The 26,678-nt window shown below is 30.7% G+C and overlaps 3 protein-coding genes and 1 non-coding gene across 5 annotated transcripts; 2 read left to right on the plus strand and 2 right to left on the minus strand.

Moving 5' to 3' along the window:
- The first annotated feature begins 462 nt into the window (after positions 1 to 462).
- Positions 463 to 6,190, plus strand: LOC132941614 (endochitinase). The gene is made up of 9 exons (XM_061009747.1): positions 463 to 793; positions 865 to 1,028; positions 1,155 to 1,320; positions 1,385 to 1,607; positions 1,835 to 1,958; positions 2,036 to 2,315; positions 2,420 to 2,631; positions 2,704 to 2,955; positions 5,958 to 6,190. Exons 1-9 carry the CDS (start codon positions 730 to 732, stop codon positions 6,081 to 6,083), a joined length of 1,611 nt encoding a protein of 536 aa, XP_060865730.1. The 5' UTR covers positions 463 to 729; the 3' UTR covers positions 6,084 to 6,190.
- A 66-nt stretch (positions 6,191 to 6,256) lies between these two features.
- On the plus strand, positions 6,257 to 11,561 carry LOC132941613 (nose resistant to fluoxetine protein 6-like). Its single transcript, XM_061009746.1, has 11 exons — positions 6,257 to 6,469; positions 6,559 to 6,758; positions 6,835 to 7,105; positions 7,202 to 7,425; positions 7,508 to 7,647; positions 9,048 to 9,216; positions 9,287 to 9,480; positions 9,848 to 9,974; positions 10,082 to 10,271; positions 10,546 to 10,688; positions 11,162 to 11,561. Exons 1-11 carry the CDS (start codon positions 6,289 to 6,291, stop codon positions 11,291 to 11,293), a joined length of 1,971 nt encoding a protein of 656 aa, XP_060865729.1. The 5' UTR covers positions 6,257 to 6,288; the 3' UTR covers positions 11,294 to 11,561.
- Positions 11,562 to 14,796: 3,235 nt separating this feature from the next.
- Positions 14,797 to 15,006, minus strand: LOC132942227 (small nucleolar RNA U3). The gene has a single exon (XR_009664244.1). It is a non-coding gene; the product is annotated as a small nucleolar RNA U3 (small nucleolar RNA).
- Positions 15,007 to 21,000: 5,994 nt separating this feature from the next.
- Positions 21,001 to 25,434, minus strand: LOC132940954 (programmed cell death protein 4). 2 transcript variants are annotated; one of them, XM_061008766.1, is made up of 9 exons: positions 24,810 to 24,944; positions 24,571 to 24,728; positions 23,375 to 23,535; positions 22,957 to 23,058; positions 22,620 to 22,897; positions 22,336 to 22,558; positions 22,137 to 22,247; positions 21,937 to 22,076; positions 21,001 to 21,853 (listed from the first exon to the last, which is right to left on the minus strand). In XM_061008766.1, the coding sequence occupies exons 2-9, from the start codon at positions 24,707 to 24,709 to the stop codon at positions 21,796 to 21,798; spliced, it is 1,212 nt and encodes a 403-aa protein (XP_060864749.1). In that variant the 5' UTR covers positions 24,710 to 24,728; positions 24,810 to 24,944; the 3' UTR covers positions 21,001 to 21,795. The 2 variants fall into 2 exon arrangements, with proteins under 2 accessions (XP_060864749.1, XP_060864748.1); XM_061008765.1 differs by lacking the exon at positions 24,571 to 24,728 and having other exon boundaries at positions 24,810 to 25,434.
- Positions 25,435 to 26,678: the final 1,244 nt, after the last annotated feature.

Consider the following 26,678-nt stretch of genomic DNA (forward strand, 5'->3'; position numbering starts at 1 on the left):
AGCTTAACTGTTACTGTATACACTGTATATATTATTGTATTTCGTTATAATATCGAACGGGTTATTGGTAGCCGGTAGGTATCTTGTAAATCTAGTAAATGTAACAAATACTATTGTACTATTTATTTTAGTTATAATGTTTTCTAGTTCTCTAATCGCTAATCAGTCTTCTGAATCGATGAGTCTGTCGTGAAAAAAAGTAGATAATTTTATGTTATAGTAAACGATACAAATTTTAATATAAATAAAAATCTAGATTATTAATCATTTGTCTACGGTTTCAATAATTATTCTCTATTGTTCCGGAAGGCTTTCTCCGTTAATTCGTTACTATTCAACAACCGTCCCTAATCAGCCTAACCGTAGCCTCATCCAACGCGACCTTAGTACCTTACAAACCACGAAGGAAGAAGACGAAATATTATATTATTACTAACTATTTACTGGTTAATATGTGCGAGTGAGTGCAGATCCTATAGTGTGTGCGACGTGCGTGTGTGCAGTGTATTTGATGTGCCACGTGATGCGGTGGACGTACATTGACATTGTAATGGTATATTGACTGTTGTCTGTTGAGTGTCGACCAGACTATAAATTAGTTTTTGATACAACCAACGACATCATTACCGAGAGGACTGTCAGTGGAAACACAATCAAATTATATAATACACAGTATTATACTTTGAACCGTCGAACAAGTCTAAAACTTCTAGATATAATAACTACTATATGATGCTGCACGGAACATTTTCTTTTTTAATATTGATGATTATGAGCTCAACATCAACTCTAGGTAATGCATTTCGGTCCAATATTTAAATGCACGTTGTGTAACTTACTAATAATATTGTTGTTCGATTGTAGATTGTGCGAAAGTCGTTTGCTACTTCAGCAATTGGGCTATTTATCGTCCGGGCATTGGAAAATATACCATAGACGATATACCAGTCAAAGATTGCACCCATGTTATTTATTCTTTTGTCGGAGTAGATAACACGACTTGGGGTATAAGTGTTCTTGATCCTGAAGTAATTAAAAAAAAAAAAAAAAATATTTTTATTATTATTCAACTATATATACATAATATTACATATGCATTTATATCATAATATTTATAATTATTACTTGTGTGTGTGTGTGTTAATTCATTTTAGATCGATGTAAATAGAAATGGTTTCAAGAACTTCACAGATCTTCGAGAAATGAACCCAGACATTAAGTTCATGGTAGCTCTTGGTGGTTGGGCAGAGGGGGGCAAGAAGTATTCTACATTAGTGTCTTCTTCAGAGAAAAGATCAACATTTATCAAAAGTGTAATCGGTTAGCCACTTTAAAAAATATAATACTTTTATAAATTGTAAAATGTACAAATTTATGCTCTTAGACTTTCTTAAGAAATACAACTTTGATGGCTTAGACCTCGATTGGGAATATCCCGGTGCAACTGACCGAGATGGAGCTTATTCAGATCGCAATAATTTTTATTATTTTGTACAAGAACTAAGAGCTGAATTTCAAAATCAAAATACTGCATGGCAATTAACTATGGCAGTACCATTAGCAAAATTCCGATTAATGGAAGGTTATTACGTTCCAGGTCTATGTCGGTGAGCTATTCTTTATACAATAGATATAGTTATAACTATAAACTTATGTATTTATATAATCTATATTAATTATAATAGAGCACTGATTATTATGAATAATTATACATCTATACGTGTTTAAAATATTATTTAATGTAAAAAATAATAACAAAAAAATGTAAATAAATTCAATAATTTAAAATGTACAAACTATTATATAGTATTGTGTATTACTGTGTTTCTTATAGCTTAACCGATGCTGTACACGTAATGGCATACGATTTACGAGGAAATTGGGCTGGGTTTGCGGATGTCCATAGTCCATTGTTTAAAAGACCTTCTGATCAGTACGCTTATGAAAAACTAAATGTTGTGTGTAACCAAAAGTTTAATTTTTTTATTTTTTATCGTACTATATGTCTTAGTGTTATGAATTTTATGACTTACAGGCCGATGGTATGCAATTGTGGGTGGATCTTGGTTGTCCACCAAATAAATTAGTTATGGGTGTACCGTTCTATGGCCGATCGTTTACATTAAGTGCTAGTAATAAAAATTACAATATTGGCACATACATCAATAAAGAAGCAGGAGGTGGTGAAGCTGGAAATTATACGCAAGCTGTCGGATTTTTGGCTTATTATGAGATATGTAAATATTTACTAGACGAAGACAATGGTTGGACTCAAATGTGGGATCCAATTGGCATGTGTCCATATACATATAAAGGTGTTATAATTGTATAATTACCAGATGAATTTAAAAATTATTTTTATATACTTAATAATATAATAAATTGTAATTTGTATTACATACACGTTAAAAAAAAATAGGTACACAATGGATTGGTTATGATAATGTCACGAGTTTATCATTAAAGATGGATCATATCAAAAACAAAGGCTACGGTGGTGCAATGACTTGGGCTGTAGATATGGACGATTTTAATGGCATTTGTGGTCCCAAAAATCCTCTCATCCGAGTTTTACGAGACGCTATGGAAACTTACACACCTCCAGTTGTACAGATAATTACTACTCCTACGGTATGAAAACTAGAATGACTATATTATTATTGTTATTATCATATCTAAATATCGTATTTGTTACTACATTAGCCAGAGTGGTTGGTACCTCCAGAAATAACTACTCAAAATAAGAAAGATAGTACCGTACAAGTACCTACTGAACCTACAACTGTATCAGTTAAAGAACCTACAAATGTATCAGTTAAAGAACTTACAACTGTATCAGTTATAGAACCTACAACTGTATCAGTTAAAGAACCTAATAAAGTTGTAAAAACATATGGTCACAAAACAACAGGATGCAAACAAGGAGAGTATTCGCCGAGTAATTACTGTCATAAAGTAAGTTACAAACTAAAAATAATATATCAATTTTAATTGGTTATAATAATTAATATAATATATTATATTTCAATTAAGTATTATTGAAATCAAAAACAAAACTTAATACTTTAAATGGAGTTTAAATATTATTTTATTTTATTTATTACAAAGACGCATGCGTTAATTTTTATTGGCTGATAATAATTTGCATATCATGTACACATAGGTAATATCTATACCGTGTACCTACATAATGCAACAGTGTCTTTAAAATTTCAATAAACTACCGCTGTAAGTTATAACTAAAAAAATTATATTATGACTTAACAAAAATAGATACTTTTTATTCGATAAATGTGTTTCTCAAACAAACTCAAAAACTCTATAGTAGGTAGGTGCCTAATATTTATATTAGTAAGTACATAGTTTAATTTTTTCGCCCAAAATTAGAACAGCTGGTTTGTCACCACTCACCAGATGCTCCACTAAATAATATACGTAAATTCATTATTTCTATGTACGTACACGATTCACTACGAACAACTTGCTAATACTGTATGTTTAGAACTTTGGTGTGAATATGTAGTGTAATCATAAAACAACAGTAGCGAATTAGTTTATTTTTAAAATAATTTCTATGTAAACAACTGTGCCTAAATCATGAAAAAAGTTTATACCTTAAAAGGAATCCAGACCGAAGAATAGTGACGGGTGGATTGCCGACAAGTACCAAAGTTTTTTTCTTAATAATTTTTTTAACGCTTTTTAATAAAATTACTTTTCATTGGATGTTGTTTTAATCATTAAATATCGCATTGAACCGGTTTTAATTTGCTGCTAGAAGTACATTATTTTTTGAATTAACAGAAAATTGATTGAATAATATAATTTTTACGTACATACAAAATGTAACCAAATTTAATTTTTATTAAAACATGCTGAAAAAAGTTACTACTTTTAAATCAATTCTATGAAAGTTGATAACTATGATAAAATGAATTCTTTGATTTCATTTATAAGTTTCAAAATAAACTTTTTAAAAATATTTATTCTCCAATCCACTATTACCGTAAAAGTGACTTTTTAATTAAAGGACTAAAAGTCAATAGTGTCACACAATATTACATATTATTCATATTTCATAATTCATATATGAGTATACAGTTGTATACAAGTATAGTATAATAATTTTACTTTGAAAAAGTACTTTATACTAATTGAAAATATTTTAAGCAACTCATTAAACAACGATGAATTATAATTGAGAGAAAGTTATTACGAAAATTAGTCAACTATTGTTTTAGAGTATAATATGTAGAATATAGAATATTATATATCTATTCTATTAATAATATATTACGTATTGTGTGCAGTATTATAATTTTTTTAATTGTTATCATTTTAGAAAACATTTTCCTTGACATTTTTTAAGCAAATTGAACTCTATAGTCTAAATAGTTTTTGATTATCATTAGGTTTTATTAAATGTTTTATTAACGATCCCCAATGGTGTATACGTAGTATTAATATATTTTTAATTCGATAACTAAATCCTATAATTAACGTTATATATACCTATTCCATTTTATTTATATATAATATTTACATTATTAACTTATCTACCTGATACTTTTAATTGTTAAATTCATTACTCTGCGATAGGAAGTTTATTATATAACATGCTAATATGGATTAACATTAAACACAGTGACGTATTTATGGGGGGGGATATGGGGGATAGATCCCCTCCCTTGACCTTTTTTTTAGTTTAGGTATAAAGTTTAAGCTGCAGTACTGTTGCTATTTATATTTTATAATTTTGTTATCCTGTGGGCTGCGAGTGATATTACCCAACAATAACAACAAAATTAAAATAGGACTATATTCGAGAGAAGTCGGGTAAAACCCGCTAGTACCTAACCTATTATACTGTTATATACGTAGAACACGAAACTAATTGCGACAGCGGACAGAAAACGATAAGGAATTGGTAAATTTTAAAATAAATATTAAAAAAGGTGGATAAGTGGATGTCGCTCTGCTGTACAGTAGGTTACAAGTGGGTCACTGTCATAGATGGTGTTAAATTTGAATTCAATGATATAATATCATTGTATAAGAAAAACGATTCTGAGGGAAAACGAGTCAGCCTATGATTTTACCAAGTATATTTGATGATATTATTGTGAATAAAGTAATTTATATATAACCTATTTACGTGGAGCCTTGTTTTAAATTTTCAATCCTTAGCCATAAAAGTTAAAAATTTATACATTTTTAACCACAAAATAATTAATAAATTATAAATTTGATAAATGTTGTCAAAATTTGAACTTTAAATGCTTATAAAAAAAAATTGTGCCTATGTATTTTTAATATTTTTCAACTGCTATTAGAACGATATATCAGGAGCCTTATATTAAATTTTCACGCTTTTTTACCCAACAAATAAAAATTTATTGATATTTATAGAAAAAAAAACTAAAAAAATTGAAAACTGACAATGTCCGTAAACAGCTCAAAAAGAGTCAAAATATTTTCAACATTTTATGGTGTATAGAAAATGCTAATATAAATATTCATGCTTTCTTGTCACAGAGAGGTCGAAATTACAACAGATGAAGTAATTGATGAGTTGTGCTTAAAAAACAGAAAACTAGAGTTTATTTTATAAATTAATAAAACAGAGTAAAATTAAAATCAATATTATTGTTTTTATTGTTAGCCTTACATGGAGTAACTAACAAAAGGTTGCATCAACACTAAAAAATTTTGATATCCCCCTCCTCAAGAAAATCCTATATACGCCCCTGATTAAACATATATATATACATATATATACATGTATCTAAAATATTTTATTCAAAAGCTTGAATATGTTTATCGTAAATTATATAGTTGTCGCAAAATTTGAAGACTCGTGAAATTATACCAAAAATATACTCTCTTAAAATATTAAATTGTTCAAGGTCTAGTGAGTTAAATTAATAACTTAAAAATGCTTGTATATTTATTTTTAGTATTTCATGTGCGATCATGGGAAATTGATGACTTTCCATTGTCAACCCGGCACTGTTTGGAATCAAGAGGAATTGGTGTGCGATTGGCCTTCCCGAGCTGCCCAGACAGATTGTATAAAAGTTTAATTTATAAATTATAACATTCAGATATAGATATATAAGAAAATTATATGTTAACAAAAATGTAACAATAGTAAATTTACATTAAAAGGAAGTTGTATTGTCCACAGTAACATGTGTTTTACTTTTGTCACCTCTAAACCTCCCGTCTTATATTATAACTAACTCCGTTCAGCGTGTACACGTATTAGTTGAATAGTAACCATCGACGATGAAAGGATCAATATTTTTCGTCCTTTTTTCGCTGGCCTCTGCAGCGTGGGCTGCGGGCCTAGAGTCGATTCCTTTTGGATTTTACGATGAGCTCAAGAACAGCGAGCACGACCAATGTCGTGTAGACGTGAAAAATATGCTGGACGGAGTGAAAAATCTAGACAAATGGGCATTGGAAAGTTGGTTTTTATTTCAATACGTATATTATAAACCTATAATTGTTCTGATTTATACCGTCAGTCGATTATTGATTACCGCGAAATTTCAGTGATCGATTCGTCAGCCAAGATACCATCAGGAATATTAAGAGGCAATTTGAATCAGTATGGCGATTTCGACGAGTGCATCAACGCCAACGACAACAACGGAATGTTGGGACAATACTGTTTGGTCGCGATCCAATTGAAAAATCCCATTTTCAGCAACTACATCAGTGCTCACCACCAAGTGAAAAATAATTTAACTGACGTAAGTTTTCCACGCATATCGAATCCTTCTTAAATTTTGCGCGACGTGCATTGTGTATAATTTGTTTTTCTTTCAGCCTGGTCATCGTTTACCAAAGTTTTCTACCGTTTACTGGGGAGTTTGTGTACCGTCCTCTTGCGGTCCGGATGACGTGGCCTCTGCGGTGGGATCTACTACCCAAAAGTTCCAAGACGTCGAAGTTCTCGTTGAAAACGACATGTGTCAGGTGAAACGCATACCGAAAAAATCAACAGATTTCGACTGGGTACGGTTTTGGTTTGCGATTTTCATTTTAAGTATGTCAATGTTTGGACAAGGAGCATTTTGCACCCCCGACAAACTCGATCGTACGTAACATTTTTTTTTAACCAGATAGGTCCTTTCAATTGTTTTGTGTATAACGGTGTAATATTGCGTTTTATATTTTCTGTACAATATTATAGCTGACGTCGAACGAACTGCACCCCTTATGCTCCGAATATCAAGTGTTCTAAGGAATTCGTTTGCGGTCAGGACGAACTTTAAATCTCTGTTTATTTCCCCTACCAGAGACGGATTCAAAAGCATAGAAGGCGTTCGAGCTCTTAACATGGTCGCTCTGCTTTTGTGTCACATGATCATGGCCAAAATGTTTTTGCCATACTTAAACAAGACCGAAATGTCCGAAGTCAGTATATATAATATTTCTTGGCTAACATTATACATGACACGTTTTTATCTAATATCATTATTTTATTTTTATTTCACAGAATATGTCAAAACCGTGGCTCATCACAGGAAGAGTGGCTTATTTATACACAGATTCTTTCTTGGTCATTAGTGGTTTACTGGCAGCGTATACATTGAGTAAATTTTCACCGGTCAAGAGTGTTATTTCACGTTATATACGGTTGGTATACTTGTTTTTGTCGTATTTTTTATATTATTAATAAATAGAAAATCGGCGATAGAAATCATTTAAGAAATAACATGAAGTTTTAAAAGTAAAAAAAAAGGTTTTTGTCCGATTGAATACATTATTCTTTTTCTTTCCTAAAACTGTTTCTTATTTATCAGAAATACTAACTTCATAATAATTTAACTATACTTATAGTAATCATTACGAGCCAATGACCAATATTGTTGCGGCTTTAATAAAAAAAAAATATATATTATTTAAATAATACGAACTGTCGGAATAATACACATAGCACAGTTTAATTTTTAAACATTTTAAATAATTAATTTATACGTCAATATAAATTAATAATAGGTAGTTATATTTTAATATAAAATGTTTTTACTTTAGTTATAAATTATAAAAATATATTATTGTTAACAATGAACTGTAAGAAATACATCGGTACAAAAAATATTAATTAATATAGTAGATAATATTGCTTTCATTTTTACATTTTTTTATTTATAAGCTAGTATATGAATAAATCACTGATTTTACGCATTTAAATATTACCAAGATATTATTATAAGACTTTGTACAGACTAAGTACATAATTTTTAAAACAGATACAAAAAGTAGGTCAGCGCATTTCGGTGGTGGATGTTTGTCCATCGTCCCTTCGGGCCTCAGACAGGATAGTGTAATTTTATTCATTTCTATGGTGATAAACAAAGAGTTTTAAGAACAACTTAAGAACGATTTATATAAATAGGTAATTTATATAATTATAATTAGGAAATATCATAAAAATGAAAAAAAATATAAAAGAAAAGAAAAAGCTCATATAAGTCGCTCAAATGTTTTGAACATTTTACCATGCCTAGGTAAAGCTAATAAAAGTAAACAACCCGAATTCCAACAAAAAAACTCCTAAAATTAAAATGTCTATAAATAACTCAAAAATGGCTAACATTTTCCGAACTTTAAACCGTAAGAAACAAAATCCAAAATACAACAAAAAATAGCTTTTGTCATTTTTCATTTGAAGCAATATTTCTGGTAGAAAACATCGTCCATAATTATTTAATATTATAAAATCGTTAAATCGTACGTTTTTTCTCCTTTAACCGCTTTTATTTCGAGTAGCGTTTCGAAAATCGAAAAATGACCTCTCTAAAGTACTAGCTCAAGAACATAACCTTTTAGAAAAGATGCTAAACTTGATACTTTTGAGCAAGTTTAGAGGGAAAAAAAGTGTTTACAGAATAAAAAATAAATAAACATCATTGTAAAACCATTACGTTCCTCGCTCCGCTCAGAATCTAAAAATTAATACAGAACAATGAAGATTTATTTTATTTTCATTATTTTATTATAATTTAATTTACAGTAAAAATGTTTGGTTTTAGATTGACTGCAACGTTAGTTACGGTAATGCTTATTTGCGCTAAATACTTACCACAGATGAATTATGGGCCTATGTGGAATATGGTCATCACACGACACTCTGATCTCTGTTACAAGAATTGGTGGAGAAACTTACTGTATATTCAAAACTTATTTGGTTTTAAAAATATGGTAAATATTGTTGCTATATTATTTTATAATGTTAATATTCTGTTAAAATCAATATAGTTTTTATTTTCAGTGTTTAACGCATACTCATCAACTTGCCATAGACTTTCAATTGTTCGTTATGGCTATCCCATTAATATATTTATTAAGAAAAAGTAAAGCTGTTGGGTTATTCGTTATTGCAGCAATCATGTCTGCATCGACAATACTACGTTATCAAGCAGTCGTAAACAATAATTTGGCCACGGTTGTTTATTTTGGATCTGAGTATGCATCTAAATTGTTCTATGATTGAACCCCCCCCCCCCCTCCCCGGCAATGCTCTTATAAAGGTGTAATATTTACTTTTGGGAAGGTTGTTTTAACTCTAAACTAGGTCACTATTTTGATTAGAAATTAGTTTTATGCATAAATGAATAATACTTACGTTTATTTTGTTATAACGAATGTGTTATCACACATAGAAAAACGTTAGATAAAAAATATCTCTTCTTAAACATTAGCCATAATTTATCCGACCTTTCAAAAGCTTAAAAACATATTCGACATTCCTGTTTTTATAAATGTTAGCAATATTAATTATATTATTTTTAAATGTACTAAAATGTTTTATTTTTTTACTTTGGTACAACAGCATTTCACAATTGAATCGTACTTTTGACTTGACGTACACTTTACCGACACACCGAGCAACCGTTTATCTAATGGGCTTTTTGGTTGGCTACTGGATGCAGCAACGCGGCTGTTTAAATATTTCCAGTGTAAGTATATACTATATAGGATATTTAATACATATATAATGTATGCTGTAGGCTGTACGGCTTCCCCACATCATATATAATACTCTGGCATTTCATTGTAACCTCAGGCGCAAGTGAAAAAGACATGGCTTGTAGCGACCGCTTGTGGACTGTTGGCGGTTTTTGGTCCTTATCAGATGTCTAACATGAACTATGTATACAACAATATTCAACTAGCGATTTTTAACGCGGTCGCACCCATCCTTTGGTCTGTTTTCATACTGTGGTGCGTCATTGCCACCGACAATGGTCACGGGGGTGAGTAACGATGCTATATATAAAGCATTGGTGAAAGGTTGAAACATTTTTTTTTTAAATGGAAAATTCTGATTCCCTCTTCCCCCAACACACTTTTTCTCCAATCCATGTGCATAAAAGTGTTCACAGGTGGACTTAGAGTAATGTTTGAAATAATACTTTATAGACACTTGCAACTTTATTATGTATATATTAGTTATTAATATTATGACTTTCAAAACATTGTACTTATAAAAATGTATATAATATACTGTACATTTTATCGTTTTTATAGGTTGGTTTGGAAGACTATTGTGTTGTAGGCCGTTTACGATGCTTTCAAAAATATCATACGCCGTTTACCTAGTACAGTATCCTGTGTTCTTCTATTACGTTGGATCAACCAGAGGTCCGTCCTTAAACACCACAGCCACGATGGTAATAAACAAATACATTTTAATAAAATATTAATCCATCATTGTTAATATTGGATGGATATAATTATTTATTAATTTCCATCCTTGAATATTGCAGTAGGTACATACAATAATTTAAACATTTGATGCTTTGAACACGGCATATGGTTATACTCCAAATTAAAAAAAAAATGTGGAAGTCGATTTAAAATTTACATAACGATTAAAACATATTCAAAAATAATAATAACAAAATATTAGTCTATTATAATTAAACTATAATTTTAACTGAATATTTGTATAATAATTGATAGTAGTTATGATAATAGTAAATCCATAGTTAATATATAGATAATGAAATATATTTTTTTCCATGGTCTTTTTCACCGTTTACCCATCACGCCACAATATGTTTGAAGTTTTTTCTTGAAGTGTTCAAAAATCTGCAGATTCGCATACATTATTAATATCATTATTTATTTTATTGTTTTTTAGTTCGACGTAGGTCAAATGATACTGATTGCTGGATTGTCAGTTATTCTGACGTTGGCCATCGACATTCCATTTCAAAAAATTGGTAAACATGTGACAGAAAGAGGTGCAAACAACAAAGTTAAATCGTTATAAGCTGTTATGTTATAGTAATGTTTACATTTTTGATACTATGTCGTTAATACTATATATTATGTTGTATTTTTTTTTATACTAATACTATATTATTTATAAATTTTTTTTAAATTATTATTCATAACCGTGTTTTTCTGGTGAGAAAACTCAGAGATACCTACGATATTAGGTACCTATTTATATTTTTAAGCGTGATAATGTAACATATCCATGAATTTTTATTTATTGAAGTGATATTATAATGATTATTTTTATAATTGAAAAAACACGACACCAATAATTTTTTTTCTTAAAAAACTAAGCGGTTTTGTCGAAATAAACTCTTATGTTCAAATTCTTTAACCAAAAAATTATAGATAATGTCACAGACAGTTTCAGTTTTAGGAGGGGGTTAAGAAGCTGGTTAAGGAGCTAGGAACTTACCCCCCATCTCCCCTTGGAAATGTTATCTATTATGTATTTATTTTTTATGTATAAATGAAATTGTTAATATTGTTATAGTATATAATTTATTATGTAGTAAAATTATAACTGTATATTTTCTGAAAAAATGTATCCCCCCCCCCCATTTTGGATTTCTAGATCTGTGCCTGGGCACAATAACAAATTTGTACGTTTTTCTAATTTTGTTTAAACATTTTATTTTAAAGGTTAGTTTATAATTCATATCCATTAAGTAAGTAGTTAAATACTTAAAACTTTTCTGAATCTGAAATCAAAGTCCTTAAACAATTAGTTCTTCTACAGCTCTACCCATACGAAAGTTATACCAAATAGGAAATGAAGCACACGCCCATTATCAAAGTGATGACAAGGGGAGGGGGGGGAGAAACTAATTTTTTTTTTTGTTTGGCTATTTTTTGCACATTTTCTTTTAAACAACGTTTATTAAATCAGTTCTTGTACAATTATATTATCTGAAAGCTTCCACGCACTGCCGTATTGACGGAGGGTTGGTTGAGTATTTAAGTGTACAATCCAATAGACCGAGGAATTTTCCGTGACATATTTAACATCGTTCTTATTTATTATTAATATCTATTAATTAATTAAGCCGCTAGAAAACATTTTAGTGCATATTTTTGGATTTTTAACTTTTTGACTGCGCATAAGTGCTTTTGTAAAGTGTATGTTCTCTGTCCTTAAAGTTATGCACTATCGAAATTCAAAGTAAGTATCTAGTGTTACTGGAGTTTCGTTCTGGTAATAATCCGTGTTAATACAAAAAAAATACCAACTGTAACCGTATTAATTGTTAATATTTAATTGAATCTATTGATAGATGGCAGCTGAATTTGTTGTTTGGCAGTATAGTTTTTTCATGCAGTTACAAACCATAACTTTGGTGTAGTCGGTGTATATACTAGATAGGTTCATAATACAGAAAAACATGAAACAAATAATGTATACCTAATGAACGATCGTTTCCACGCGTAGATTATGTACCTATCATAGGTATATTATATTATTATGCCTTTTCACTTCAGGCATTCATCAAGGCCAATATTTATAGTGCTGTGCGCCATGTAAACCTGTATATTATATGGTCCAATGAGGATAGCTGCAGGATATATTATGCATCTATATCTACCTATCACAAATAACAATGTAATTAATAATTACTAATTGCTAATTATACGGTTATTTCCTACTAATTTGTATAATTATGGTACTATAACTACATACCTACTTATACTGATTTTCCGCGCGTATATTTGCAGACTATTGCGTATTTATACGTGCATTGATAAAAATTAAAAAGTTAACTAGTGCATTGAATCAAAAAAGCTCGAGGTTAGAGAAATTATAGTTCAAACAATTAAGTATATATTATGTATGCTTAATTTGTTTTGTAATTTCTATTGAAACCCTGCTTAGGTTTAGGCACAAACGACCTTTAAAAAAATTGTCATATAAGTACGAATTTTATTATTGTTTAATGCGTTTGTGCACAAATATCTTATACAATATAATATAAACGTAGGACAGTCAATTTATTGCATTAAAAAACTTAAATTAAAATCTCGAAAAATGCAATAAAGAATAATGTTTGTAAAAAATATTTAAAAATCTATCGTGTGTAAAATATTATTTATAAAGCAAAAATTAATTCATAAAACGTGTTTTATTGACGGAAATTATTAAATATATTGAAAAAGTAATAAAAAAGGAGAAGTAGGTAATTGCTCTGCTGTACAGTAGGTTAGGTCATTATTGAGTAATTCACTGTATTGTATGTGTTACAACTTAAATTTGAATTCAATGATAACTATTGATCAATAATAATCTTTGAAGCATACGAAAAACGATTCGGAAAAAGACGGTCTATCAGTCAATATTACAAAATATGTACAAATTAACTGTATGATATATTTATCTTGCTATTAAAGTCATTTGGATATTTAGTATTTACTATTAGGTATAGTAATACAAAAAGTTGAATTACATTTTTCCGAAAAAGTCATTGGTAATAATATAATACAATAATATATAATTTGTTGAACACTTAAAATTAATCTCCCAACGCAAATAGGTAATGATAATTGACCATTCGAGTGTTAAGGGCCCTGCTCGTGTGTCTTAAATGAGGGGCAATAATATACAATTTCGTTTGCGCCACTCCCGATTTAAGTTATTATACAGGTTACTCAACGAAGCATTATTTTTGATGCCAAGTGTTTATCCTCGATTACGGATTACGAGAAGCGCAGTTAGCGCTCACGCGGGAATTAATGTGGTCAAACAACGTAGGTACAACATTTTCATGATAGATATTAGATATTATATTATTTTATTTCGATTTATGTATAATTATTATGTACACCGAGAGCGCTAGCTGTATTATCTTCCTATGGTGAACAGCTGATTTTCGGCGATTAACCGTGGACATCAGTGCATCACTCAGACGACAAGACCATGAACTAATGAACGATGAACTATCTTAGTTCATGGACAAGACGCACCGGCGTCGAGTTCGAGTAACCTGTATAGTGTATAATATTATCTTAAATCGTGGCACCGCCCATGACATTCGTGTTAGTCGTCAATGGAGTGTGAACGATGACGATTAGTATAATAGTGTGAGCGTGAATGTATGCGTTTACCGGGCGCTGCATTCGCACAGAAGTCAACGGCGCCAACCAAAAATAAAAACCGCGATTTTTAACTTATGGCCCAACACGAAAAACTCACGCATCGCATCATTTGCTTAATTTTTTTACAGGGCGCATTAGACTTCGATTTTTAATCTGGTTGTTAAACATAATAAAAATAACGAATGCTTTTGAAAAATTGATAATATCGGAAATTCGTATTAAATGGTTGAGGAGTGTTCAATAGCAAGAGATATTACAGAATTAAAATGAAAAAATACGATGAATAAGATAATTTAAATTTGATAATTGAATAATTCATGTAACACGACGAGTCATCTCCGACGGTTGAGAGTGGTGTCCCTTCGACCTGATCTCGTATAAAATAAAAAACCAATTCGATAAAAGTGAACCACTCAGACTGTCCACGTACCTCCTAGCTCAAGAGCTAGTTGCGATCATCGTCGCTGAATAGTCCAAACTGCGTGAGCAGAAGACTACCAGCCGCCTCACGCTCCGGCACATGGACGATGTCTCATCATCGTGGCCAATGACGACTCCAGATTTGCACCTGGAGGGGACGATGCATACTACAGAAATGATCCTGTGAAGTATGATCTTAACTGTTCGGTGCTCGTCGACCGGTACTTATGCAGTGCGCGGTCCGGCGAAACGTGGCAGCCCCGTAACTTGGGGCCATCGGATTGCGGCATTCCGGTACCGCGTGCGGTCGACCGGAGCGATGGGCCCACAGATATGAATGTATGATACGCTTTTTCGGGGTGGAATCGGCACGAGGAAAACGTTTCGCCCGTCCGGAAAACGTCGACGCCCCGCGTCCCGTTGTAACGTTTAATGAACGTACCGCGACAGAGCCATCTACCGTCGGCCGGTTGGGGAGCTCCACTGACGAGTTGCCGAGATCCGTCGCGCGGCGTTATTACGGGTGCGCGCCGCCGACAGATGTCGCTGCCGTTACCGAAAACCGTACGCCGTATTAGAACGTCTGAACTATAATTTATAATACCGAGTACGAGGTCTATTATTATAGAGTATAGACCAATTATAATAATAATATAATGGCATGTCGGCCATACACCTGTATCAAGTCATACCACATTATGTCGGCACTCATTGTATGCTCATTGTAAATATTACATTAAATGTCAATTTTACAGATTATACCAGCTGTAATACATAATGTATAAACATAATAAAATATAATGTTGTAGGTACCTACCGTATTATTGTTACCATCAGAGGCATAATTCAGACCGACAACATTTTTAAAATGATTTTAATTCCGTTTAGTAGGGGATAGCGGATAGTCAAATTACTCAAATTGTACTCCTTGTTTAAATTAAACTGGTCAACGGCCGTTATTGACTATTCACTAGTTGTGACGAACGAATGTAATCATATCGAGATAAACAAGGACGAAAATATAAAATCCAAGATCAGGATAATGGTTCCAAAGTATTTAAATTTCAGAGGCATTTGAAAATAATGACATTTTTTCATTAGAACATTTTTTTTGATTGTTATTATTATATAATTACTATCCTCGGAAATAATGCATCGGCAGAAACTAGTTTCTCAAAGATTATTTTCAATCACCAACTGTTTTTTTATTGACTAGGTACTCGTGATTCAAAGTAGGTAATTAATATTTTAGTCCCGTTTGTTAATTTTTAAATATCGTCAGTGGTCACCCTAGGGTCAAGATAACCAATATTGTCAATAATTGTCATGCCATTTATGACCACTTTTTGCCACTCTTTTCCATTAGATAAGTACAACACGAATGCAATTCGACATTACTCATTCAATAAAGGTACTTTACATACTTAATAATCGGATAAAATATCAAATACTTATTCCCCATACAATATACATATGTACAGAGTACATAATTTATTATAAACTACATGTACAATAAAAATACGATCGAAATCAATTTTGTTAGATTTGGTTTAATAGATCATATTAATATCGAATAATGTCGCAATTCATTACACATTTATACCTCTCTAAGTCTAACGTATTTGGTAGACGCCTTTACTTGTTGTCTTTATTAAAGGACATACTTATTTACTGTCACATTCAAACTAGTATCTAAGAACTAAGTATCTTTTTTTTTTTCATTTTTTTTTTTCGGTTTCAACCGACGGCGCCGCGGGAATCACTTTCGTATTACTTCCGCGATGGAGATCTAAGTATCCAACTACATAACTATACAGCTAAATATTGGGCATATACGATATACTTATTAAGGTTGTAATTTGTTGGTAGGTACTGACGTACTGTATTAATGTATAATTTATACGTGTCCTCGATGCACAATTAATATAGGACTTAACTCTTAAGAGTGTAGCTAAATATAGTATTATTGATTGTATAATCAATGTTAAGTACTTAAAATTCATTTCAATACACTTTATTAAATTTAACATTCAGATAATCGGAGTGAATAATATAGGTACCGCAAAATGTCAATCTAAACTATTTAGGTACCTATATAAAGTTATATTAGATTATGTCACTATATTAACTGTATTTAATTTTAATTTAATTTTATGCATAAAAATACTCCTTTGCTTCGGAATATGAAATTAAAAATATGTTATAGTTAATAACTTAATATTGCAACATTTAAAAACTTAAAAATAAATTTTTTTTTTTTTAAATAATGAGTGATTTTTGTTAAAATCACGGCGTGGCCACATATTATATTATAATATATTAATATATTATCTTCTATTTTCGACATTTTATTTCACTATCGAACGAATATGATACGTATAACATATTGTATAAACTCCACTCATTGGCTGAATAAAAAATTATACATTTTAGATTATACCCAATTTACTGTACTGTATTAGTATATTATAATATTCTGTACCGCTTTTTAGAAAAAAATAATACATGATAACTGAGTCATAACAGATTTCGTTTGTTTTTTTTCCGAAAGATAACTCGTCAATCGGTTTTTATTTATCTAACAGGATGGAATCATTTCCTTTACGATTTGGAAAAGTAATATCCATCGTGTGCATTTGGACCATTAGTATTTTGCAATAAACACATCGTGATGGTTTATTTTTTCGTTATTATTATAATTTTCAACGTTTTCGAATCATTAATACTGTGGATCGGGTATTTTACTATGTTTTATTTATACGCCTTATGTAACAAGGTTAAAGCTTTTTTTTTGGAATCTAACGTATGATTTTAACAGTTAGCTGCCACTAAAAAAGCTATTACATGTTACAATGATCATAGGCAATAAATAATGATACTGATTTGTTTTATAAATTAAACAGACTAAAATATGTAATCGTATGTATGTTATAATCTTTTATTTGTACCTATTATTATTATTATTATTATTATTATTATTATTATATTTTTATAACCACCAACGATTGGTCTACAAGGTATATTATGGTTTATGATTCAAAACCTGTATTAAAATGTACATTCTTATTGTATAGTTATTAGATATTGTAATAATTTGTAATCCGTAGTATAGTAGCCAGCAGGTATAATATAGTGAAATATTATCTAAAATAACAGACTATTTTTATTCTGAATAATAAACAGCAAATACCGTAAAAGTGTAAAACGATAGGATTACCGACGACGTACCTACTATAATTATTAAAGTCGTGTTGTTTTACGACTATAAAATATTTATCTTTTGGTATAGTTATGCCTACACGGCTACATCCTACCTTAATAAATATTGTGCGACTTACTATAGTTGTTTATAATTTAAAACATCAAACATGTATACATTCGTCACAACAGATAAGTCTGAATACTCTTACTGTTCATGGGGTACACGGTGTTTAAGTTTTAATATGATTACTAATTACTATATTTTGGTGTTTTGTAAATTATATTATCAACCATCTTCGTATTGCATTATTATATGAGGCAATTATACTTTGTAACTTTCGGGTGAGCTAGAAACTATAATTTTATATAGGTAGGTAAATGTAGTTAGGAATTATAAAATTACAATTGAAATTAACTGTCATCCAAAAGTTTATGTAAGCAATGAGCAATTATCTATATTAAATTAGCCGTCGTCCGGTTTCAATATTATAAAAATAACACTACACTTGTTGATTTTGTAACACATCTAGATCAAAACTGTAATAACTCCAGTTTCGAACAGTATTATTTTAAGACTCTGAGCGAGTAAGTATTCGAAATGATGGTTCGATTTTCAACTTCAGTATCTTGTTCGATGGGGAAGTGAATCTAGTTGGTGCATTGAGGAGGTAAGTAAAAATTTAAAATTCCCAATAGTTTTCAAAAGCGCCGGGAAACACAAATAAAAAATTAAGCAAAAATGGGAATTTTTAATCAAAATAGGCTTTTGACAAAATCGATTTTGGTTTTTTGTGTAACTCAAAAACAAATGACCATAAAATGAATTTAACTTACTGTAGTAGTTAAACGCTTAATACTAAAATGAATTACTTTAATCACAATAATATCATAAAATAATATACCTACTTAGTAATATCATTGAGTATGATGGTAATATTATAGGCTGACAGACAGTCTTCGATGAGAATCGTTTTTCGTATACAATGATATTATATCATTGGATTTAAATTTAATACCATCCATTATAGTGACCCTCTTGTAACCTACTGTACAACAGACCGACATCCACTTACCCGCTTTTTTATAGTTAGAATTATATTATACAGATTGTTTGAACGAAGCTGCAAGCTGTATGACCTGACAAAACAGATTTAACAATACTTATTTTTACTACTTTCCAAGAGATGGCGCTGCAAGTACATAATATAGATATTATTTTGTTAGTGACATGAAAATAAGTTATTAGACATTCCTGTAAGTGTTTTCAGTTGCTAGTTGTTACCGTTTTTAAATAGGTGTGAGTGAGTGTAGCAATTTATATTTTATACAAAAAAATACTAAGTTTTTATCTTAGTTTGTTCTCCGCCACATTTTGGATGTAGGTCAAACTGCTTTCTTAAGTCTAAGTAAAGTCGAGGCATCTTAGAACAGTCTTTTTTGATGCTTTCGTCAAAATCGGTCAAGTAGTTTTTGAGTCTATAAAATTATAAAAAAAATATTTATATATATAAAATATATACAACCTCAGTACCACACATACATTGCCTTTTACAAATAACCTATATAGATTGGTTTGAAACTATTTGTATATTCATTGTTTACACAAAATTGGTAACTATCCTTGTCTTATACATTTCTATAGGTACAAACCGATTCTCCGCCAAAATATTTTTTATAAATTATGAAATTACGTTTTTGTTTAGTACCCGAGTGATTTTTAATTTAAGAAAATTGTCCTAAATTGCGTTCGCAATTCAGCATTATACAGACAATGGAATATATTATATACTTGTCACAAGTTGACTATTTAAATAATTTCCAATTTTATTCAAACACATATTCACGTTTTAAGCGACGAGTTCTGCACTATTGATACACAGATTTTTAGATAGTTAAGTAATAAACTATAATATTATTATTCCTTTTAAATATGTAATAAATTACCAACAAATTAATATTATTTATGTGGTCTTATATGAAGAAACATCACCTGTACCATATTCTTAGGTCTCATATCTATATAATAATAAAGTAATAGAAACAAAAATAGTATAAATTGCCTATTTTGTATGAGTTTATAACATATTACCATTGATTTATTAGTAAGTATGTGTAATAGTTGTAGATTATATTTACATTTACATTTTAACACAATATCTTGGCTGACTAGTGACTCAAGAGTGTAGGTGAATAATTTGTATATTGTACATGTATGGTTTATAACATAATATAATATAATGCTTTAAAAGAATCTTTTAAACATAAATTGCCATTTTATATTTTATACTTATGATTATAAGAAATAGACTTTTTCACTTTTGACTTGGGTAAGTAAATATGAAATTTATTTTAGTTAAGTTTTTCTTTATTCTAAAATAGGAAAAACAAGTATTAACATAATCAGCTATACTGAGCAAGAGGTACAATGTAGATTACAAAATTGATAATACTTTTTCATTTCAAAAAATAATTGTAGAAAATGTTTTAATGTTACACACGCTTTAAAAAATGTTCGCATCATTTATAAAAATTGTTTCAAGTAAAACCACTAACCTATATTTAATCAATACAACTGATAATATAAATAACATTATTTTTGTGTTTCTTTATGTAGTAAAATATAAAAAGTAAATCATATTATCAATATAACATCAATATCAAATATACAAAACTTTTTATAAATGTACTAATTTTGTAAATTTGAACACACAATTTTGCCTTTAGGGAGCTATAAAATGTCCATGTGAATACTCCATTCAAGTTAAGAACTGCACCAGTAACTAACTTGTGCGTTGAGTTGTGATATTCTTACACAGCAGGCATACAGGGGGTTACTAAGTGAAGGTGACAAACACTATCGCCGTTGAGTATAATTCTTAACTTGAATAGAGTATAGTTAATATTATTCTGAAGCTAAATACAGTACTTTATTGATACACATAAGGTTCACTAGGAATAATGCATTATTTGTATAATAATAAAAAATATTGCTTAAGAATGATATATAATATCTATATTATATAATTTTGTACTAAACAGAATACAATATTTCATTACAAATATTTTAGAAAATGGTTCTTCTAATTTGGAAAATACACTCATTTTAACAAAATACATAAATAGTAAATTTAGAATGTCAAAAAAATTTACATGAAAAAGTAGTGAAAAAAATAATTTGTATAAACTATCTCAAAATAAGCCAATGAATTATACAATAAAAAAAATAAAATATGTAATAATCAAGCAGTGGTTTTTTTTTTTTTAAACGTTACCCTAAAATTTATAAGAACTCCCTAATTCATTCGACCATATGATACTAATGAGTACAGTATTTACTAATAAGTCAAACATGAATATAATATTATAATAAATAATTAATTCATATTACTCTCATTATTGTGAAAACTAATATTGCTGATATTCAATCCTAAACTCATGACAAATTAATTTAAATTATTAATATTATATTATTTACTTTTATTGATAAGCAACAACTTAGCTGGCATAATAATAATAATAACACAGCTAAGCGATAAAATTGTTAACATATCTAACACATCTTTACTTACATTACTAAAAATAGCATTGGCATATATAAATTAGTGTTAAGTTTTAAGGTCAATTTTAATTGTAATGAAATAATAATATTTTATAATTAACTTCTTATTAAATAATGACAATGACAAAAAAAAAATCAACAACAAGTTGAGAAAAAAAAATACTGTACTCTAGAGGTAGAGGAGAAGAGGAGTATAGGTTTTGTTAATAGTTCTTTTATCATAGTTTTTATGCTTCTTTGAGGCGACCACCATCACCTTCAGATACGTATCGCTTACGAGATGCTCTAAAAATAATATAATTGCAATATTATAGTAATTATGAATATAACACAATATTCAAATACCTATAATTAATATTAAATAGTACCTTGTTGGTATTTTATGCAACACATCCCTTTGTAAAAATCCAGCATTGATGCACTTATCCAAAAAACGTTCAAGGACAGCAGATGCTAATGGAACATCAATAGAAATATCATCAAGAACATCAAACACTCTATCAAAACCCTAAAAAAAATTATAATTTAAATAAGGTTTAAGCAAATATTTTAATTTGTTTTGCCATACTTTGTTCATCATTTCAGGAGTTATAATAATAGCATCATACAATGCTTTAAGTAATTTGCACATAGAAATTTCGGTATGAGTATTCATAGCTTCAATAACATCAACAACAGCCTGGAAATAAAATTATCATCACAAAATTAATTATAATGCACTAAAATAGTGAACTTAAAATATTGGTGTTCAATCAAATATTACAAACCTCATAAACAAGTTCATGATGGAAATGTGGTACTTCCAATTCTAAAATACATCTGATGGCCTCTTGCAAATCACCAGAACACAAATATTCATCCAAAAGCATGTTCATTTGTCTTACAAGATACTGCACTGGCCTCAGGCTACCACCAACACCCCAAACATTATCAAGTCTAGTCAGTCCATGCTTTATATTCAACAAGTTGTGGGCCTTGATTAATGCTTGACTGAAAAAAAGTATGTTAATTAATTTACGGACACATATTTTGTTATACTATGTTTACTTACTTTGCTAAATCACTGTAGTTTTTCTCTTTGAAGAAGTCTATAATCTTTGGTGGGAGACAGTCATCTGCAATGGTTCTGGCTAAGAAACAACCAACAACAATAGGAGCGTCGGGAGTATCAAGAATGAGATCAGGAAGATTAGCCAATATAACATCAAATCCTTGGGCTATTTCCTTTTGCTTAATTAAACGCCCATATAAATCTGATAACAATACAGATGTCATCTCTCTCTGAGATGGTTTGTGCTCGAGAGCTACTTCAACAGCAACTTGAGTTATCTATAAAAAGACGAGATTTAAAAAAATGTTTCTTTATTATTGAAAAATATAACACTAACCAAATGCCATTTGCTAACTATGTTTAGATCGCTTAGTGTCATTGCCGCTTCATCAGTATCACCATGTTCATAATACTCAAGAATATTAAAGGTAATGGAATTCTAAAAAATAAAACATAAGACATAAGACATTGTGCAAACAACTCAAAATGGTTGAATGATTATTGATATTAATTAATTTAATCCGAATATAAGTAAACGTGAATCTATAAGTCAATTATTCTAAAAAAGGTATTGGTCAGAAATGTTTGGACTATAAGACCCACTTATTTCAATAATCTAGATAGAGGTATCTTAAATTAAATAATTTTTAAAGTAACTTAAACAAATCCAATCTTTAAAGCTGTAAAACTAAGTTTTAAATATAATTTATACAATATTATGATTAATAGTTAAGTACCTATAGTTAAACAATTACCTTGAGTTCTTCATCGGATGATTCTGGGGTGATTTCTCGCAGAACAATATTGTCATCATCCAACAAATCACTATCGTAATTAGGATCCTTCATATCAATAGCAGCATCCATATCACTCTCTTCACCTAACTTTCCCCAAACACCTTTGCCACCAGCACCACCTAATAAATAAAACAAAATATAGCTATATATAATATATATTGTATGTTTAAACACTGCCAAAAAATAAGTGTAGCCATAAATTATAGGAAAATATATTAAATTAATATTTAAATCTACAACAGTTGTAAATTTAAAAAAAAACTGTTTATTATATATTATGAACATAATTTTATTCAGTGTCTGTAGCATATCCCACACTAGACAGTATTATTATAAGGTTATTTTTATCCAAGTTACAATGTAAGAAATCATTGTTTTACAGAAAAACATTTTTAAACTATTATATAAAAATTATTAATGAATAAAAACATAAATTAAATATACCCAGCAATATAAAAAACTAGTACCTATAATGTACATCATAACTTCATTGAAATGTACTTTAATATTTATTATCTTGATATTGATAAATATAATATAAGTATATCAATTTTTTTAAATTGAGATACCTAATTAATAGTTAACTGTACTATAATTTGTTCAAATATATTAATTTGATACTGTTGACCTTCAATAAACAGATTAAAAATGTAAATAGGTATAATTACATTTGTTTTGTGTGTATAGGTATAGAAAAATTATCAATAATTTATTGTTATCGATATTGTTGTCAATAATTTATTGATAAAAGTTTATGTAATTAATTCTTATTTGTGGACTCTTAAAACTAGTAAATAATTAAATAAAAAAACGAATGCTATAGAAACCACATAGGTACACTTGAAATGTTAAAAGATGTTTTTTTTTCGAAGTATTTTTAATTCAAACTTTCAAGGAAATAAGTTTCACATAAACTCTTTACAAGGTATAACGTGTGCTATGTCGTAACAATACCTAATTATATTAAATCTATTTGTTCAGAAGGTACCCAAAGTTGAATAAATTGTTTTGCCCAAGTCTATTAATAAATTCGGTTTTGTGCATATATACATACATTTGAACGTTAATTATGCCAAGTGGACGTAATACCTGAGATATTCTATATATAGTATATGTCCCGATATTTAAAAAACGGTTTTAAGTTGCAACTATACCAAACGGTCGTTTAAAATCACACTTCCGACACCAACAGCAGACGAGACAGGTCACACCACACACACGATATCCAAACCTAGGGAACGGATCATACAACAATTCATACGGTCTCTGACGCGGCGTCTCCAAGAAGCACATGGTCGTGACGTGTGCATTACTACGCGACGTGTAAATGACATGATATTAATACACATAACATTCGTGCCGGATAACCGAACACAACGGAAAGGAGGTTTACCCTTTTTGATTTCTCCCCTCTTGGTGAAACCGTTCCTGGACTTCCTGTTGTTCTTCCAGCGCCGCTTGAGCTGCACCACGGTGGCCGTGCCGCCGTGCCCGTTGACGATGCCGCTGTCCCGGGACAGAGACTTGGCCAGCCGCTTGGCCTTGCGCTTGACGCGCATCTCCACGGACGTCGGGTCCACGGCCTTGTCCGAATAGTCGCTGTCGCCGGTGATGGTGCAACCATTGATCACCTCGGACGCTACAACGTCGATGACGGCGTCGTCGACTTCGGCCATGGCGCTGGCGGTTCGGTTTTGCTAGACACCGTTAGAATGTCTACGATATAGGGGTACCGGCGTGACACCACGCTGCGCACGTACACGGCGGGGATGAGCAGGAGGTAGAGGAGTGGATCGTTTAGGCGTTTGAAGTCTTTACGGTGGATGAGACAAAGACGAGAATCGCGCAACGTAAAAACCAATACAAAACGAAATGTTACTACATAAAAAAACGCTTGTGAAACTGTTGTCGGGAAAAGGCTAAGGGTTAAACGAATGGAAAACTGTAAAGATTCGACGATGGCTGGCAGACAGTGTGGTTGGAACCGACGGCGGTGACGATGTGTGCGGTGAGAAAAAAAGCCGATAGGACGATGGGATCCGCCGATACGCAAAAGCAAAACCGCCGCTTCCAGACGGAATTGCGCAGTTGACGAACCGGGCGCTCCGATTGGACACAGCTGTGCGTCCCGATGTGTAAACAATAACAGTGACAGCCGTCAAGGTCGGCCGCGCTCCGTACCGGCGAGTGCTGGAAACAAGGAGGTTCCAATATTCGGACGCGTCGGCGTCTCGCATCGAGTGCGTGTGCGTGCGCAAGTGCGTAAAGTGCGTAGTAGAAAATATCATCCCGTCCCACCCCGCCAGGCCATCATCATGGTCGACGGTGACGACGCGGGCACCACCACCGTGACCATAGCGCGTGCGCGAGTGCACGAGCTCGTCGACATCGCCCGTTCGCCGGGGGCCGGTGTTTGGTGTTGTTATTATTGTTATTGTAATGTTGTTGTTGTTGTTGTTGTTATTGATGACGGCGTCCGGGCGTCGTGTGAAAACAACGGCCGCCGGCACGTCAACCATTGCGATTCGTCGTTGCCTTTTCGGACAACCGCCTGGCCGCTGCATATATTATTATTACAATATATTTTTAATATTATATTAGAGTACCTACTATTATACCTACTTGATACTTATGCTTCTGATATTATTATTATTATTATTATTATAATAATATTATACTATTTTAGAGTGCTACAACAATTTAATATTTTTATACAACACTCTTTATAACACGCTTCCATACGACATTTACTAATTCACACATCACAATTATTGACATGTACATATTTTATTAGTAAATAGGTTTATAAATCTGTAATGAAGCGTTGGTGCCCTACATGTACGACTACATGACGTTGTGAGAGTAAAATGTTACGTGTCACGTGTGGCACTGCAAATACCTATAAAAGAAAAATAGGTGTAATAGCTCAATATAGTATGTGAATCTACGAACAAAAAGCAACATAAAATAATTTGTTCTATACATAATGTTAGGTTTTTTAATTTAATTAATTATATTATTAGTTCTATAAGTTAACAATAATAAATTGTAATTGATTAATTTTTAAAAATATAATATAGGTACTACATAGAATTTAGAACCCAAAAGTTATAACTTAAGTTATAAGTCCTAATATTAAATTAAAATTATTGTAAGTAGTGAATTACTATAAAACGTGCTTCATCAATCATTGTAATATAGAAGAATACATTTCACCAGAATATAATCGAATATCTACACTACTATCTATAGATTTGGCGGA

Source organism: Metopolophium dirhodum, chromosome 3, assembly GCF_019925205.1.
Source record: "Metopolophium dirhodum isolate CAU chromosome 3, ASM1992520v1, whole genome shotgun sequence".
NCBI classification, from domain to species: Eukaryota; Metazoa; Arthropoda; class Insecta; order Hemiptera; family Aphididae; genus Metopolophium; species Metopolophium dirhodum.